Here is a 20,054-nt window from a genome sequence, read left to right as displayed (position 1 = left end):
ATTAGTCATAAACAATTCCCCATTTTATGTTCTTCAATGAACATTCGTTCCAAAAGAGTAAGCATGCATAGAATTTTGCTGTGACGGTATTAACAAGACTTAAACACATCCATATGACCTAGTTAAGCCTATTGGCCTAGTTTGCATGTAATGCTAAACCATGGCTAAGCATGAATGCATGAGCATGTGGGTACTCATAGTACAAATGGCAGCCACTTTGCTCCTTCCCCCATCCTCCTATTGCCAGGCTGTCTGGAGCTAAGCCACGGCTTGGCTTAGTGGTACCCAGGCTGGTGGGTTGTCTCTCTCTGACAACCATGAGCGGTAAGTAAAGGAGAAGCCTTGGTTTCTGCTCATAGCTTGTTTGGAGTGAGGCAAACTACCAGCCTGAGTTCAGTCACAGTGAAAGCTATGGCTTAACTTTGACAGCATGGCAGCGGCGGGACTGGAGGAGGAGTGCTGCAGCTGCAATCTTCAGGCCAGGAATCTGCACCTTTTCTTGCTCATGGTAAGTCAAAGTGCAATGTGCAAACCAGACCAAAAGCGCTGCTTTGGCTCTCTTTCTAAGAAAATCAATTTGGCAATATTCAATACTACAGTGGGGGTGGCAGGCAGATGTGCCAATACCAAGGAGAGATACAGTCTCAGACAGTAAAGAAAGAACGGAGACAAAACACACATTGTGCCTTTCAACGGCGGTTAAATGACCTAGCGAGATAAATGAAGTCTTGATTGTGGTACTCCGTACCTGGCTCTTTTCAGATTAATGTTACTGTACTGGGAATATTAGCTTATGCTAGAACTCGCTGGAGCCTGAAGTGGTGCAATTGCAAAGCAATTTGTGGCTCAGGTAATTCACAACTGTTTCCCTTCATAACAGCTTTACAAGGAAAGCCAGATAGGCTAAATTAAGCTTTGGGTTTGTTATGTATTCCAGCAAGCCTCTGTGTCCAATAATTTTTTTGCACAAAGTTCAAGCCTCAGCCTAATTAGTTTGCAGGGGATTTCCTCCATCACTAGCTTTACTTTATGAATGTTTACTCAGAAATAAAATCCACTGGGTTCAATAGGGCTTACTTCGAGAAAGGATGCACAGGATTGCATCCTCAGACTGCAAAAAGGGCTCAGTGCCATACACATTAAATACCTTTTCCCCCTTACCTCCCCTCCAAAAAAGAGAAGTGGCTTCATTTAATACCTGCCTCACAAGGAGTCCTATGAAATTTGAAAGCTCACAGAACACACTGCAACTCATAAGAACATAAAAAGAGCCTGCTGGATCAGGCCAGTGGCCCATCTAGTCCAGCATCCTGTTCTCACAGTGGCCAACCAGGTGCCTGGGGGAAGCCCACAAGCAGGACCTGAGTGCAAGAACACTCTCCCCTCCTGAGGCTTCCGGCAACTGGTTTTCAAAAACATACTACCTCTGACTAGGGTGGCAGAGCACAGCCATCATGGCTAGTAGCCATTGATAGCCCATGTTTGAAAGCGGGGTTTTCTTGGGGGGTAGGGGGATGATCATGCTTTGATTTCTGAAAAGAGAATGCTCTCTGATGACAATTCACTGGATTGGGGGGAAAGGTCTTCCACCACCACCATCCAACCATCTCCAACCGCAAATATTTCTCCCCTCCTCTTCCAGCCATCTGTGGGTCTGGATCTTCAATGTGAATAAGGCTGCAAGCCAATACACACTAGCTTGGGAGTAAGTCCCATTGAACACAATGGAGCTTACTTCTGAGTAGGAATGTACTGGAATGCAGCCTAACTAAGGCTCAAAACTAGACATTGGCCATGTTTGCATGCAATGCTAAGTCAAAAATCCTAGAGCCACTTTGTTTCTCTCTTTGCACAAGTGGTTGGACACTTAACCTTGCTTGCCCAAGTGGCTCCCATCTTCAAGCCATGGCTTCATATTCTGGCTCGTTTTGAAGGCATTAACCATTGTTGGCAGGTTCACAAGTTGCCTGAAATCATAGTGGCTTCCTCACTTGTTCAACCAACGGTGTGGAGCAAAACGATTGCAAAGGAGCTCTATCCACTCAACACAGTTTGTGACTTTTGGCTTAATGTTATATGTGAATGCAGCCATTATCTTGGAAAATGCATTGCTTCAATCCCATGCTTGCTGTGATGATGGGGAAAGTGGAAGACGTATTCCGTGGATCATAGACTGCAGGGAGCGGTTGCTTAACCCCCCTGCACTGGTCGATTGCTCGTCTAAATGCCTTTGATAAGTTTCTTCTCACCCATCCTCCCAGCTAGGATACTTCCATGTTTGAAGCCCAGCTGGAGGGGGGTGAGGAAAGCTTTTTAAAAAGAATTGGGGGGCATATATAGGGGAGAATGGGTGGGAAGGGGTTGTGTGCCCACTCTTTGATTCTCTTTTAAAATTATACCTCTGACATTCAACCTAGCATCTGAAGAAAGTGTTTCTCCCTCAGTCTATATGCCAATAGAGAATGAAGCACAGCACAATGAGGACTGAGCATGCTCAGTGGGTAGCGAATGTTGACAGGCAAAAATGGAAAACTGGGGAGGGGAGGGGAGAAAATGGGGTATTCTAGAAGAGAGTATGTCTAGATGGTTGGAACCTGAACAGGAACACTCCACAATGAAACTTTTTTTTGTTGCAGGTCCCCTTGGTAATGCCCAGTTGTGCCATAGCCACAAACAACCTATGGATGACGTGTCTGTGGATGGTCTGAGGTCCTGTCCTGAATACATGGATTATCCTGCTAATGCAGAAATAGCACATGTGGTCTGCAGTTTAATCCATATGACCACAAAAACTTATTCATAACATACAAATTACCCAAAAAGCTTTTTTTTATTAATGTTGCTAGGAACTGTTTCCCCACCACCACCTTTTATTACCTGAATTATTACACCATTGCCAAAACCTTCCACATGACAGAAACTGTTTTTAAACAGAAGGAACAAGAAAAAAGAAAAGCAGAGAATTCACAGCTACAAGGTCAAAATCTTCCCTCTACTCCTAATTCTCGTACAGCTGATTCCTCAATGGCATGGTGTATGCTGCTTACTTCCTTCTGAGTCAAGGTTCTTTCCAAATGCCGATATGTTATCTGGTAACAATGGCTGACCCTTTTTGTCCTAGGAAACAAAAACCAGATGTTGGATGTTTGTTATACATCAAACCTGTACAACTTTAGAGGGAGACAGAGGAAAAGAGCACATCCTTGCAGTCATGTCCCACTTTTTCTTGCCATGCTGATAGTTATACTTCTCAAGTTAGCCATAGAAGGGATGGAGCCCGGCTCATCCACTCCCTTTGGTAATGCATAATTCACTTCTACGGAGGAGAAAGCAGCAAAATCCATTTTGTAGCCCCATTTGTTTCTCAAATGTATGATTACCATGCTTGTTCATCTTTTAACATTGTCTCCGATCTTAAAACCTAGTACCAGTGATTATGTGTCCCTCTGCAGATGTGCCAGTGGGAAGACAATTTTAAAATAACCAGATCTGAACTAGTTAACACCTAGGGACAGAAATTCACACGTCAAGAGACTGCATCCAGGAACAAGCTTGTCGGAGGTGGCATCATAAAGGTGCTAATTTCCTGTGTATCACCATGACCATTGGTGAACTGGCTTTGTGGTTTTTAAGAGCTTCAAACTGTATAATCTGTAACAGATGCTGGTGTGTGTGTGTGTGTGAGAGAGAGAGAGACAGAGAGAGAGAGAGAGCATCCTCCCTCATCCATCTAAGAATGGATATGGCAGTTGCAGCTGCCCCAGTTGGTTGGGGGTTGGGCTCCGCTATCCCTCCAATCAGGAGGGAGGGAGAAGGAGCTGGGAGAACCTGCTTCCACCCAGACAACAAGCAAGGCTACTCCTTGAGAGGAATCTGGTTGGCCACTGTGTGAACGGGATGCTGGGCTAGATGGACCACTGGATTGATCCAGCAGAGCTAGGCTTATGTTCTTAGGAAGCCCTCATTCAGCTGCTCACAGCTAAGAAGGGTTGAAGGCTGCCAGAGAGCAAGACAAGAGTTTCACCAAGCATTTTTAGACAATTAATTTTATTCCCTGTCAGTCATTTGTTCTATATTTTATCATTTCATAGTTTTGTGATGTTTTAATGATTTTGTTGCACACAACCTTTGATTTTTTTAATGACTTGGCAGTTTATAAATATTCTTATAAATAAAAGACAATGCATTTTCTCCAGATTATTTTCAGCTGGACAAGGCTAGTGTGGCTTCTACTCTTGGCTGACAGAATGGACAGAAGAAGTTGGTGTGATGGATGAGATGGCTCCCACGATGAATACACTGCCCCTCTTCCCCTGCTGCTTATAACCGTTTTGAAAGATGATTAAGAAAATTAATACTTAGATGCATTTTTTCACATATCCACATGCAGTGGTCAAGAGGAAATATACACATCATTGCCCATGGTCCACAAGCTCATTGTTATGTCCCACCATGGTCTTTGGACAAATCGATTGCAGTTTTTTAAAAGAATAGTGCTTCAAGCTCTATTTCTTACTTGCCCACATCAATGTCCTGCTATATCAAAAACATTCTTAGATCATAAGCACCCCAAAAGAATCCTGGGAATTGTAGTTTTTCAAAGGTGCTGGGAATTGTACCTCTGCGATGAGTAAACAATAGTTCCCAGGATTCTTGCGGGGGGGGAAGCATGATTGTTAAAGTGGCATAAATGTGCTTTAAATGCATGGTGTGGATGTGACTTTAGTTGTGGGCACATGTGTTTTAAGATATTTTGTTTAGATATGACATGCCACCTATCTTCAATATTAGAGTGATATCTCTGGTACTAGAGATGGGAAAACTATGGGCCTCCAGATGTTGTTGGACTCCAGCTCCCATCATTCCCCTGACCATGGACCGTGTCAGGTGGGGCTGATGGGAGCTGGAATCCAACAACATCTGAAGAGCTATGTAAGAAGAGACTGAAAGAGCTGGGCATGTTTAGCCTTGAGAAGAGAAGACTGAGGGGGGATATGATAGCACTCTTCAAGTACTTCAAAGGTTGTCATAGAGAGGAGTGCTGGGATCTCTTCTCAATCATTCCAGAGTGCAGGACATGGAATAATGACTGGGCATGTTTAGCTTTGAGAAGGGAAGACTGAGGGGAGATATGATAGCACTCTTCAAGTACCTGAAAGACTGTCACACAGAGGAGGGCCAGAATCTCTTCTCGATCATCCCAGAATAATGGGCTGAAGTTACGGGAAGCCAGATTTCAACTGAACATCAGGAAAAATGTCCTCGACTTCCGGGAAGGGTGACTTAGCCTGTGCCTGCTTTTGAGACGGGCTCCTGCCTCAAAAGAAGCTTATTCAGATATATCAGTCAGTTTTTTCTTTTTTTTTGACTGATTAAACTTCTCCCGGGTAGGGAGAAACGAAGAGATTAACCTCAAAGCCTATTTTTGTTGGGACGACCAGATCTCATTAATTTATGGGACGAGGTCCAGCCGACGAAGGTGGGACGGATTTTCAACAGCAAGCTCTATCTGTTAAAGCGAACGTTCATCTTATCTTCTAAGAGAGAACGCATTAACAGGCAAGCACCCTTCTTTCTATATTTTTCTTTTACTTGACTTAAATTGTTGCTGTTTAAAAGAGATTTGCCAGATTGATCGGTTTTTGACATCTCACTGGGGAGCCGTAACTTCTCTCTGCTACGCACTAATTAATAGCTTATCTCTGTTTTTGTTGCAAAAAGCTGTCCTGGATTTGCATTCTAAAGATACACACAGAAGAGGGATTTCTATTCCAGATTTTTATTTTGAAAAATATTATACTGTTTTGAGACTACTCTCTTTTTGGTCTATTTTATTTTGACGAATCTGTTTCTTGACGATTGCCATTAATTGTTTCGATCCTGGGAACTGCATTTTGTTTACTTAACTATTGGAGAGATAAGGCTGTCTGCTCTGTTTATACTGTGATGTCACCAAGTTTGGAGTATTAACCCAATTGTTGCTGAAATAAGAAGTGGTTTTCCTATATTTTTCTTTTAAAATGGCAATTAAGAAAGTGGCTGAGAATCTGGAAATAACTATGTTTCAGAAAATAATGGATGAGATTGAGATAACGAAAATTGAATTGAGTAAAATGAAGCAGGAGATTAAAGATATAAGGGTCCCTGTGAGAGAGGTGACCCTGGAAGGGGTCCCTGTGAGAGAGGAGACCCCGGAGATTGGAACAGGGGTCCCTGTGAGAGAGGAGACCCTGGAGACTGGAATAGGGGTCCCTGTGAGAGAGGAGATCCCGGAGATTGGAACAAACGTGGAACAGGAACAAGATTTGGAGTCTATGGACTTTAGAAATAAAATCTATTGTTTGGAACTCAATGTTATCTCTGAAGAAATTAATGAAGATTCTAGAGATAAAGTTATCAATGGCATGGATTATCTTCTGGACTGGAATGATGTGATGGAGCCCAATATAGAGAAAATTTATGGAATTAACTGCAGCCATGTGACAATGGAAAAACTTTTAAGAGATGACCCAGTGTATTTTGAAAAAAAGAACAGAGATATGATTTTACAGCAGTATTTCAGCAACCTATTCAGAATGGATGGCAAGAAAATATTTGGGATAGAGGTAATTCCCATCAGACTCTTACTATATGACTATGGCTTTGACAGCAAGATTATTATGGAATACTGATAATGGAAGATTGGATATTGAAATTACTGGACTTAACAAGACTACTGAAGATGGAAGATGGAAAATGGAACTAATAGAGATAATAGAACAATGGCTACTGAAATTACTGAACCTAACAGATTCTGATGTGATGGATTAATTGAAATGTTTATTTTGACTATGGTTATGACAATAAGATTATCATAATTAGTAATGAGATGGATTAATCGATATGCTTATCTGGAAAAAAAAAATTGATAGATATATTTCTTAAAGAATTGAAATCTCTCTTTGACTTTTTGTGGAAAGAATAAAGTAATGTTTATGAGATTTGATGATTAAGTAAGATAACTACTGGAGGAAAGTGATTTTATAATATGACTTAAGAGACAGGATTGCTATATATTATAGACTTATAACTGATTTGATCTTTGACAAATGGGAAGTCAATATTTTACTCTTTATTTTTTATTTTTTATTTTTGTTTTTTTTTCTTTTTTCTTTTTTTCTTTTTGTTTAACTATTTTTGATTTTGTTTTTTGTCTTTGAATGTTTTATGATTTTGTCTTGTATGTTTTATGAAAATTTGAATAAAAATTATTGAAAAAAAAAAAAAAAAAAAAAAAAAAGGAAAAATGTCCTAACTGTTAGAGCAGTATGACAATGGAAACAATTACCTAGGGAGGTGGTGCGCTCTCCAACACTGGAGGCATTCAAGAGGCAGCTGGTCAGCCACCTGTTGGGTATACTTTAAGTTGGATTCTTGCATTGAGCAGGGGGTTGGACTCAATAGCTTTATGGGACCCATCCAAATCTACTATTCTATGATTCCCTGTCCCTGTCCCATTGCATCATCATCAACATTTTTCTCTCTCTCTAAAGCATGCCTATCCTTCCTGAAATAAGGCTTCTCTTCCTTTCATAACCACTGTGAGGTAATTAAATTACTGGAAAGGGGTCACTACAACATTCAGAGGGAAGCTGTTTCCATTGTTTCATAGAAATAATATTCTGTATGCAACTTTGGTGTGTAGACTGAAGCACTTAAAAAAAATACTGCAAAACCAATTTACCCAAAGATCAGACTGGGGGGTGGGGTAGGCTATGTGTGTTTCATGGGCAGTGACACCTCTGCAAAACTATCTCTGTTAAATCTCTGTAAAGCTTTTGCCTGTGAACACTATGTTATCTACAGTATGTTGTAACTATCTCTTATCCTCTGTGACCAATATTGGCAATAACTTCAGAAACACAAGCAGTTGCATCAAGGTCAACCTATAGGGAAACCCTATTAACAGAGAACTGGTGTAACTCTATCTGATAGGTCATCATGAGACTCACTCCTGGATTATAACACTTCCTAAAGTGGGTTGCATCAGAAGTGGCAGAACCATCCTCTGGAGAGAGAAGGAGTAAAATGGAAACAGGGGGAGGAGGGACGCAGAAAGGAAAGAATAAAAAGTCTCTGGGTCTGTTAGGGATGGAAAGATCTGTCTGTTTCGGTTCTCTCAGTTTCTCATTTTTCCAGTGTTAAATTCAGTTCTCTACATTTTGATAGCGATCTGCGGATTTAAAAAAAATATCCTCATGAAATTCTCCACGATTTTAGTGTGAATTTCTCCAAATAAACACATTTTTGTGGGTAGTATTAACAAAGGTACATATTTTTGCAAGCCTTTTCTCATCATTTCATGCCTTTTTGCATGTTATTTTCACTCATGTATTCATATTTATGCACACTTTCTCCTAATATATGCATTTTTGTAAATGTTTAGTTGGCGAACTGCATCCCAAAATTCTAATAAATGTGAATTTCGAGGGATGGCTGTGTCTTGGTTCTCATACTGTTTCGGAAATTGCGAATTTGATCAATTCTACTTGAAATGTGAACTGAATTGAAATTCTCATCCATCCCGTGTCTGTGTGTGTGTGTGTGTGTGAGAGAGAGAACAGATCTAGACAGATTGATTTATTGAGCTATTTAGTGATCCCTGAGTTGAAAATCTGAGTAGAATCTGGGGGTTGAAAGCACTGTTTCACATATGACAATCTTCCCGAACAGAACTGATCTATATTTCACATTAATGGCATGACCCTAAACAAAAGCAAGGTGCAGTGGATTTTATTTATTAATTAATTAAATTTATTAGTCACCCATCTGGCTGGCCATCTAGCAACTCTGGGCGACATACAAAATTAAAACATATAGTTACATTAAAATATTAAAATCTCAACCAATAATATGAGCGAAAGCTCATCATAGAGAGGACATGACTGGGTTTGCATCCAAAAAGGATTCTGCCTTTAATAGCTGTATGATAACAGAATAATAAAGGGGGGCAGATTCCCCTCCATACGGTGGGGGTTGGGGGGACAGACTGCACATTTTGATTTTTCTGCCTGTTAAAAGTTTCTGCTGAAAGCACAAAAAAGAAGAAAAGTCTAGCAGCCAAGGTGGCATGTGACAAAGTCCCACTGATCATTAAATAAATGATTTGGCTCAGGTAAATGAATCAGTCCACATTCCCCAGGGCACTAGGGCTATATGAGGGGTTTGGGCAATCGGGGGGGGGGGGATAAAATTTAAATTAGACAGGCTTCAGATAAAGGTGAGTGAGTAATATTTTACTCTGTAAAACACCATGCACGCTGATGGTGCTAGACAAATAAAAAATAAGACTAATACATCAAATGCAAGAGAGAGCCCTGCGGCATCTTAAAGTCTGATTTATTGTGGCACAAGCTTTTGTGGACTGGAGACCACTTCATCAGATGCATGAAGGGTTTTCCTCATGGGCAGGCATGCGCGTGCACGCAGACACACACACGTCTAGTGAGAAAAAGGATAAAAACTCAGGCCAAAAGGCCAGAGCTGCTTTCAGACAAGGAGCTTATTGCTTTAGTTTAATGGATTAAAATGGTAGCACTTCTGTCCTGATTTCAAAAATTCCTTTCACACTGCAGCACTTGCTGCGTTAAGGAACGGTAACTTTTTCAGCCAATATACCAGCACTTCGTGCAACTGTTTTTCACACAGTTGCAGTGAACGTCTTCTTTTTGTCCCTCACCCATTGTACACATGCACGCTGTAGTTCGCCACTGTGTAGGAGGTCTAAGATCTCATCCCATCACCATGCAACCCGTCTCCCTTTAGCATCTGACATAGGAAATGCTGCTGCTATCTGCGCCTACACTGGAATACCAGTACAATTTTTGTCAGACAAAAAAAAAGTGCGTGCCTAAACAGCAGTAATGCACTACAGGCTGGGATGCCTGTCATGTGAGCAGCTGCAGCTAGTGAAAAACTCCTGTGATTTTCTGGGTTCCCAAGCTTGCAAACAGATTATTTCTGATATTAATTATCACAAAAATTAGCACTAAACTTGCACTATATTCCACTAGAATTCCAGAACTAGCTTGTATGTTGTGTGAAATATCAAATATAATTTGCAAATTACCAGGTAAGAAATCGTCGGAATAATGGAATAAAGTCCAGTGTGAAAGTAGTCCATGAATGTAAGCTTATGCCGTGATAAATCTGTTTGTCTTTACATGCTACGAGGTTCTTTTTTCTGTTTCTTGTAACACAGCTGCCCTGTCAGAATCCTAAAATAAATGGTCAACCATGCAATTCTATTGACTTCAAAAAAACAGGCATGTGATTGGTATTAAACTTACACTGATACCAGACAGTTGTATTATGCACTGTGTACTGTGGAAGTAACTAAAGGTTATGTTTCCATACATTTTTGTGGGGTGAGGGGGATATTATTGCCACATGCAAAATGCCATTGTGACCCCACAATAATCTGTCCTTCCTGTCTGCCAGATTTCCTCTCAAGCGCTTCCTGATACTGGGACAAGCAAGCATGTGGCCCTGTAGCACTCATGTGTGCTCACACTAGAATAAAGACAACTTTTCTCTCAACCTAGCCACCAACTTCCTTTTTAAAGAGGAAAAAAACCTGACACTATATATATATCCTTCTGGTTTCCACGTTGCTGTTCTACCCTTAGAATTGTGCCTTTAAATACAACCCCTTCTCTGCTGCCCTATGTGCTACTTACGCATTGCAGGCTGGACCTATGGGTCAATCCTTTATGTGGACATGTAGCAAGCCCCTGTTACAGAGGATGCAGTTTGTAATATTGTTAACAGCTGAAACACCAAGCCAAAAAGCTGTGCCTGCGGTTCTGCTAGACCAACAAATGTTAAGGATTAACACTGAGTAAGAAGAACATTATTTACCCAAACTGCACCTTCCGACAACTCCATCCGGTTTGCAATCACACAGCCTCTTTCTCCTTTCATTAAGCTTTAATTGATCTTAGCGTCACAACATACTCAGCAGTAGCCTGCGGCTTTCAGGTAATGAAACACAGTAAATACAGTGCAGAGCTGCCCAAGGAGGGTGGGGAGAAAAATGGCACAAAGATATTGATGGATTCTGAGGCCAAAGAGGGAATAATAATAATAAAAAAGAACTCTTCACAAATAAAATGGCTGAAACAATAGATGATATTATTTTGTGCAACTGTGGCAGGAATGATTTCATCTTGTGGAGACTGGCAATCCAGAAATAAGCATTCCATGTACATTACAGCAATGTCTATGGTTAAAGTTCATATGAACACACAAAGCTGCCTTACACTGAGAGCTAAATTAGATGTGACTTTAAAAAAAAAAAACTCTTTCTCTCTCTCTTTCTCGTGTGTGTTTTTAGGATGATCTGGATCAGGACTATGGCATGGGGAAATGGGGTTTAACCCTTTCCCCCTGTTTTCCTGCTGACAATCTCCTCCCTCCTGAAAGCAGATATTATTTATTATTTATTTATTTTATTTATTTATTAAATTTATATACCGCCCGACTAGCAATAGCTCTCTGGGCGGTGAACATAAAACAGCATAAAAATACAATAAATAACAAAACAATACTAAAATACAAGCAACAATCCAACACAATAAACATTTTTAAAATTAAATCAGTGTAACTTAAAATGCTTCAGAGAATAGGAAGGTTTTGACCTGGCGCCGGAAGGAGAGCAGAGTCGGCGCCAGGCGTACTTCCTCAGGGAGACTGTTCCATAGTTCGGGGGCCACCACTGAGAAGGCCCTAGATCTTGTCATCACCCTCCGGGCCTCCCTGTGAGTTGGAACCCGGAGGAGGGCCTTCGTAGCAGAACGTAGTGCACGGGCCGGTTCATATCGGAAGAGGCGTTCCGCAAGGTATCGTGGTCCCGCACCGTATAAGGCTTTATAGGTTAATACCAACACTTTGAATCTGGCCCGGAAACATATTGGCAACCAGTGCAAGCTGGCCAGAACAGGTGTTATATGCTCGGACCGCTTGGTCCTTGTCAGCAATCTGGCCGCCGCATTTTGCACTAGTTGTAGCTTCCGAACTGTCTTCAAAGGTAGCCCTACGTAAAGCGCATTACAGTAATCCAAACGTGAGGTTACCAGAGCATGTACCACTGATGTAAGGTCCTCTTTACTCAAATAGGGACGTAGCTGGGCTACCAACCGAAGTTGGTAAAACGCATTCCTAACCACCGAGGCTACTTGAGCCTCAAGTGAGAGGGAAGAGTCTAAAAAGACTCCCAGACTACGAACCCGGTCCTTTAGGGGGAGTGTAACCCCATCCAGGACAGGGTATATATCCACCATCCGATCAGAGAACCCGTCCACCAACAGCATCTCAGTCTTGTCTGGATTGAGCTTCAGTTTGTTAACTCTCATCCAGTCCATTGTCGAGGCCAGGCAACGGTTCAGCAAATCGACAGCCTCACCTGAAGAAGATGAAAAGGAGAAGTAGAGCTGCGTGTCATCAGCATACTGATGACAACGCACTCCAAAACTCCTGATGACCTCTCCCAACGGCTTCATGTAGATATTAAAAAGCAGGGGGGACAAAACTGACCCCTGCGGGACCCCATATTGGAGAGCCCGCGGTGTCGAGCAATGTTCCCCAAGCACTACCTTCTGGAGACGACCCGCCAAGTAGGAGCGGAACCACTGCCAAGCAGTACCTCCAACTCCCAACTCCGCGAGCCTCTCCAGAAGGATACCATGGTCGATGGTATCAAAAGCCGCTGAGAGATCAAGGAGAATCAACAGAGTTACACTCCCTCTGTCTTTTTCCCGACATAGGTCATCAAACAGGGCGACCAAGGCTGTCTCAGTGCCAAAACCGGGCCTAAAACCCGATTGAAATGGATCTAGATAATCAGTTTCATCCAATAGCGCCTGGAGCTGGCCAGCAACCACCCGTTCCAAGACCTTGCCCAGGAATGGAACATTCGCCACTGGCCTGTAGCTGTTAAAATTGTCTGGGTCCAAGGAAGGCTTTTTCAGGAGTGGTCTCACCACTGCCTCTTTCAGACAGCCCGGGACCACTCCCTCTCGTAAAGAGGCATTTATCACTTCCTTGGCCCAGCTACCTGTTCCATTCCTACTAGTTTTTATCAGCCAGGAGGGGCAAGGATCCAGTACCGAAGTGGTTGCACGTACCTGTCCAAGCACCTTGTCCACGTCCTCGAGTTGAACCAACTGAAGCTCATCCAACAAAACAGGACAAGACTGTGCTCCGGACATCTCACTAGGATCTACTGCTATAACTTGAGAGTCTAGGTCCTGGCGGATACATGAGATCTTATTCTGGAAGTGATCGGCAAACTGATTACAGCGGGCCTCCGATGATTCCACCGTGTCCGGAGGGTTTGAATGGAGAAGCCCCCGGACAACTCGAAAGAGCTCCGCTGGGCGGCAAAGAGATGATTTAATAGTGGCAGCAAAATGATGTTTTTTAGCTGCCTTCACTGCTCCTACATAGAGCTTAGTCGAAGCACTAACCAGCGCATAATTGTATCCGTCGGGAGTTTGTCTCCATTTCCGCTCAAGCCTCCTCCTATCTTGCTTCATCGCTCTCAGCTCCGGAGTATACCATGGAGCTGTATGAGCTCTACACAGGAGAGGGCGTGCAGGAGCGATCGTGTTTACAGCCCGGGTCATCTCCGTATTCCACAGAGCGACCAGGGCTTCAGCAGGAGCGCCAGTCCTATCAGCCGGAAAATCCCCCAGAGCCCTTTGAAAACCTTCAGGATCCATTAGTCTCCGGGGGCGGACCATTTTAATAAGTCCCCCACCCTTGCAGAGGGAAGAGGTTACTGAAAGTCTAAACTTCAGCAAGCAGTGGTCTGTCCATGACAAAGGGAGTGTTGTAAAACTCCCCACATCCAGATCACTTTCCCCATGCTCAGTAGCAAAAACAAGGTCTAGAGTGTGCCCCGATACATGTGTTGGACCACTAACATATTGAGACAGCCCCATGGCTGTCATGGAAGCCATGAAGTCCTGAGCCGCGCCAGACAAAGTGGTCTTGGCATGAATGTTGAAATCCCCCAGTACTATTAGTCTGGGGGACCTCAACAATATATCCGAGACCACTTCCGCCAGCTCAGTTAGGGAAGCCATTGGGCAGCAAGGTGGGCGGTACACCAAAAGGATTCCCAGCCTGTCCCTCTGGCCCAACACAAGGTGCAAACACTCCAGGCCAGTAACTGAATGAACATGGTGCTTGGTGAGTGAGATGGAACTCTTATAGACGACAGCAACCCCACCTCCCCGACCCTCAGATCTACCATGATGCTGAACCAAGTACCCCGGTGGGCAGAGCTGAGAGAGACCAACTCCTCCCTGCTCACCCACCCAGGTCTCGGTTATACATGCCAGATCGGCTGCCTCATCCACAATCAAATCGTGGACGAGGGAGGTTTTATTATATACCGATCTGGCATTTAATAACAGCAACTGGAGATCTGAGAGTTGGCTGATAGGACTGCCAACGACCTTGCGGGTGTGGGAAGGACCGGAACAAGGCACAGCCACAACATGTCTGGACCGCGTTCCCCTTACCTGGCACGTCCTTCTCATATTAGTCTCAAAGGTGCTATTACAAGGGATATTTGGGAGGGAAGTGGCAAGAATGAAAGGGTTAATCCCCCTCCCCTGTGCTATTGTTCCAATCTCGCCTTCTGCAATGGCTGGTGGGCATAAAGAAACAGGGCCTTCTCAGCAGTGGCCCCAAAATTCTGGAATTATATTATGAGTCAGTTCTGGAAAGTCCCATCCCTCAGTATTTTCAAATGGCCCCTAAAGACCCATCTTTCTTTAAAGTGTTCTAAAATCCCTTTGGGGGCTAATTTATTAAATGGATTGTAGATGGTATTCTGATTATTAATGCTTTGATGCGTCATTGTTATTGTATTATTGTTTGAATGAAACCAATGTTTTAAATGGTTTTAACATTATGTTTCATGTGTACTGGTGAATACAATAATACCTCAGTTAATAAAATAGATGTGTTCCTGGACACTACATCTTTAACAGAAACTTTGGTACCAGAGGTAGGAATAACAAGGAAAGAACAAGGATAGGTTCCCACACTCACTCATAGATGGTGGAGGCAGCTTCAATGGGGGCTTTAAAAGGTGCCTACCCAGCACCCACCCACTCCCCTTCCATCCCCCTCTCCTCCTCCTCCTCTGAATTGTATTGGATCCTTCCCTTCTTGTTGGGCCTCAGCTCCTCTGCGGGGGCCAGGAAGGGGGAAGGCATGAGTTTCAGGGTCCCCAGCTGTCAGAAGGAGCGGTAGATCCAGGAGTTGTTGAGTCTCCGCAGGATAGGGGATGTGGGAGTGAGTTGGAGCCAGGGTCAGTTCCCACGGATGGCGCTCTCTCTGAAGAAGAGCGTGCCCCACCCCAGACCAAGACGAGGAGCCGTTGGAAGTTGCTCCGGAGGGTGCGCTCCCTCCCCCTTTGCCTAGCGGTTCTCGGGAGGCGCCAGGACAGCAACCTCCCCCTGACATCGAGCCTGTTGCCAAGGCCATTTCGGACGAGCCATTGGACGCCCGCCCCCCGTCACCCCGTGCTTGTCATCGTGAGAAATGGACGGGTCAGAGGCAGGACTTGAGAAGGAGTCAGAGATTAAGATCAAGGACTTTCTCTACTTAAACCTGTGGCTCCAGGGGAGGAGCTGCTGAGTCAACTTCCTTTATATGTTGCAGAGCATGTCTAGAGTGCAGCTAGGGAATTTGAGTGAGTTAGTTTAGTGCTCTCTATGAAACGTACTGCTTTTGATGTATCCATTACTCTAATAAAAGAAGAATTAATTACACCTGCGTCTCAGCCTCGTGGATCCCACTCTGAATTGGACACTTCCCAGTTCTGGGAGAAAGCAAGAGATCTCTTTAATGCAAAGCAAACACACCTGCTTGTCAGTTTCACCCTAGCAAAGCAAAGGCACAGGCTTGTCAGTTTCACCTTAAAGCAAAGGCACAGACTTGAAAGTTTATCCATAGCAAAGCAAAAACACAGGCTGGTCACCTTAAAGCAACAGCCTAGGCTTGTCAGTTTATTGATAGCAAAGCAAAGACACTGGCTAGCTAGTTTCACTTAAAGCAAAGGCATAAGCTTGAAAGTTTATCCAAAGGAAAGCAAAGCTCGTCAGTTTCACCTTAAAAAAGTTTTCCTTAAAAGGAACTTTCTTCCGGGCAGATCATTAACTGAGGTATTACTGTATATAGTTTGGGAACCACTTTCAGAGGCACTCTCCCAAAAAAGTGATCTACAAGTTAAACAAACAAATGAAATAAATAAATCTCATACTCTCCCCCCCCATTTAAAAAGAAGAAAAAAATCAAAAAGTGATGACAATGTTTTTAAACATCACATCCAGTTTGGTCCTCAGCAGATCACTAATCCATCCACCGCAGCATTATCTCCTTTGTTTACACCTGCAAAACTATTATCCACAGAGTAACAAAGGAATAGCACAGAGCTCCATGTGCCATTCTCTCACCTTGGTCCCTTCACATCTGTCCAGCACTTGGCTGCAGACTTCATTCATCTATCCCAGCGTTTCCCAACCAGTGTGCCTCCAGATGTTGTTGGACCACAATTCCCATCTTTCCTGACTATTGGCAATGCTAGCTGAGGCTGATGGGAGTTGTGGTCCAACAACATCTGGAGGCACACTGGTTGGGAAAGGCTGATCTATCCAATCAACTTGATCATATGAACAAGTTCCTTAAAAGGTTACACTGGCTTCCTGTCCACTCCCAGATTCAGCTCAAGTTTCTTGCTCCTTTCCCTCCATGGCCTTGTCCCCATCTAGCTCTGGGCTTTGATATACGGATACATGTGATCTTTGCTCCTTCAGGACCACCATAAAGTCTGGGACTTTACTCCCAGAAAAAAACTTTATGATGACACCTCTGTTGCTTCATCCTAAAAAGTCACCTTTTTGGCAAAGCCTTTGGGATAACCACCTACTTTCTGTACCATATTGTAACTCAGCTTGTAACTGAGCATAACCACATGCAACTGAAGTAACCACATACTGCTTTCCAATTTATCCCTGGCCCCCATTTCCTTTTCCTGTGGCAAATTTAGTCTGCAAGCTCCTCGGGGCTGGGACCTGTCTTCTTTTACTCTGTAAAGCCCCGTGCACACACTAGTGGTGCTATATAAACTAGCAAAAATTAATAACAGCAGGGTGGTGGGATGGACATGTGTCCCACTTTACAGTCCTTTACATGATGGGCTGCCAGACAACATTGTTGGAAGCTTCTATTTGGACTGGAGAACTCTTCAAGTCTGGTTTAAAGATAAAGAACCATAAGAAGGGAGAGCAGGACAGCCCCTGAAGCTGCCCATCATTAATTAGTACCTGGACGGAAGGGCTAAGTCTACAGGGCTCCTGGTCAGTCTTCCCCATTATAGTGATATGCATTGGATTTCTGTTTAAATTCAAGTCATTCATTTATATTATTGTTATTATTATATCCCACCCTTCCTTTCAGTAGGAGCCCAGGGTGGCAAACAGAAACACTAAAAACAGTCTACAACATCATAAAAACAGAAATATATTAAAATATATTAAAATACATTAAAATATATTAAAAGAAAACGACTTTTTAAAAAAGCTTTAAAAACATCTTAAAAAGCAATTCCAACACAGACGTAGACTGGGATAAGGTCTCTACTTAATAGGCTTGTTGACAGAGGAAGGTCTTCACTAGGCGCTGAAAAGATAACAGAGATGGCGCCTGTCTAATATTTAAGGGGAGGGAATTCCAAAGGGTAGATGCCACTACACTAAAGGTCCGCTTCCTATGTTGTGCAGAACGGACTTCCTGATAAGATGGTATCTGCAGGAGGCCCTCACCTGCAGAGTGCAGTGATTGACTGGGTATATAAAGGTAGCCAATGGGCAGTCAGTGCAATCTTTCAGCAGCAGGATGACATGTTGGCAATACCCTGCCCCAGTGAGCAGCCGCACTGCCGTATTTTGTACCAGCTGCAACTTCCAGACCAACCTCAAGGGCAGCCCCACATAGAATGAATTACAGTAATCCAGCCTTGAGGTTACCAGTGCATGGACAACAGTGGTCAAGCTATCCTGGTCCAGAAATGACCACAGCTGCCTTACCAGCCAAAGCTGGTAAAAGGCACTCCTAGCCACTGAGGTCACCTGGGCCTCTAGCGTCAAAGATGGATCCAGGTGTACCCCCAGACTACAAACCTGCTCTTTCAGAGGGAGTATGATCCTATCCAAAGCAGGCAACTGACCAATTATCCGAACTTGGGAACCACCAACCCACAGCACTTCCGTCTTGTTGGGATCCAGATTCAGTTTATTGGCCCTCATCCAGCCCACCACTGAGTCCAGACAGCTGTCCAAGGCTTGTATAGTCTCTCTCGATTCAGATGTTATGGAGAAATAGAGCTCGGTATCATCAGTGTACTGCTGACACTCACCCAAATTTCCTGATGACCGTTCCCAAGGGCTTCATATAAATGTCAAACAGCATAGGGGATAAGATGGTACCCTGCAGCACCCCACAGCATAATTGCCAGGGGGCTGAAAGACAATCACCCAATGCTGAAAACAACCCTGGAGATAGGATCGGAACCACTGTAAAACAGTGCCTCCAATATCCATCTCACCAAGTCAGCCCAGAAAGATACCATGATTAATGGTATCAAAAGCTGCCAAGAGATCAAGTAAGAATAACAGGGTCACATTCTCACCCAGGGAGGGCCAGCCTTCTGCCAGTTGCAGACTCTCACTCTGAAGGCATCTGGTAACTTTCTTCTATCATTCAATTACCTGCACATGCTCTCACCCTGCGCAGGAACTACACATGCGCCATATACTCTCCCCACTACCAATCTCCTCTAGATTGGTTTTAAAAAATAGATATAGATATATATGTAAATTAGCACATGCAATTTTTATGCAAATTTGTTTTGCTGTTGATGATGCATTCCTCTTTTTTTGGTGACACATAAATGGCCCTCTAATGGTAGCATATACTCTGCACTAAAACAACACTGCAAATGAACTTTTGCAGTAAGAAAAGCTGGAGCCTGTGGCCTTTATAAAGGAGGCAAACTTGTGCCTCCTCGGCTATGCTGTAGAGAGGGATTCTGCACACAAATTCACTGGACTGCTATACACTTCATTCAATCACTTGGGCAATAACCATTGGGATCTTCTTCCTTAGGTCTCCCTGTACTAGAAGAAAATATCACAAAGTGATTAGAGCTGACAAACAATTGCTGTTTCCTCTTCACATTATGCTTTCAAAACCACAACATCCAGCAGAGTGCAGATGATTACTCTAAACCATGCTATAAATTTTAAAGCTGACAATTATTGCTCTTGGCTCAAAGCCAGCTCATGGCAAGATGGCCAAAGCTTGTGTGATACCGCATCATCAATGAAAATATGATTTAAGCCAACACCACCGATATGCATGCATGTCCCAACATAGACTTATCACACATCCCACTCTTCTTGCTATTTCAGGGGCAGGAGTGTGGTAAAGTACTGTATATAGCATATACAGTGCCTTGCAAAAGTAATCAGACCCCTGACCAATGCTCTCATATTACTGAATTACAATTGGTACATTGTAATTTTGTTCTGTATGATATTTTATTTTGAAACACTTAAACTCAAAATCAGTTATTATAAGGTGACATTGGTTTTATGTTGGGAAATGTTTGTAAGAAACATAAAAAACTGAAACATGTTGCTTGCATAAGTATTCAACCTCTGTGCTGTGGAAGCTCACAGTTTACACAGATGAAACAAATTGCCCTGTTGAGGACACAATGACCTTACCATTGGCCTCCACCTGTGAACCATTAAAGTTGCTATCACATTGTCAGGATAAAACCCCCACTGTTGAAGGATCATTGGTCAGGCTGTGGATCTGAAGGAAAATGGAGACCAAAGAGCATTCTGCAGACGTGAGAGATAATGTAATACAAATGCATAGATTAGGAAAAGGGTACAAAAGAATATCCAAGTGAGCACAGTTGGATCAATAAT

The 20,054-nt window shown here is 43.2% G+C and overlaps 1 protein-coding gene across 1 annotated transcript in view; it reads right to left on the bottom strand.

The window, feature by feature from the left end:
• Positions 1-14: 14 nt before the first annotated feature.
• FARS2 (phenylalanyl-tRNA synthetase 2, mitochondrial) overlaps positions 15-20,054 on the bottom strand; it is a 378,326-nt gene continuing 358,286 nt past the window's right edge. The window contains exon 9 of the mRNA XM_061591195.1: positions 15-3,117. Coding sequence (XP_061447179.1) covers positions 2,979-3,117 — 139 coding nt within the window. The 3' untranslated portion in view covers positions 15-2,978. The remainder of the gene's footprint in view (positions 3,118-20,054) is intronic.

Source organism: Rhineura floridana, chromosome 1, assembly GCF_030035675.1.
Source record: "Rhineura floridana isolate rRhiFlo1 chromosome 1, rRhiFlo1.hap2, whole genome shotgun sequence".
Classification (NCBI taxonomy): domain Eukaryota; kingdom Metazoa; phylum Chordata; class Lepidosauria; order Squamata; family Rhineuridae; genus Rhineura; species Rhineura floridana.
Note: the sequence above shows the minus strand (reverse complement) of the source record. Positions and strands in the feature narration are given on the sequence as shown.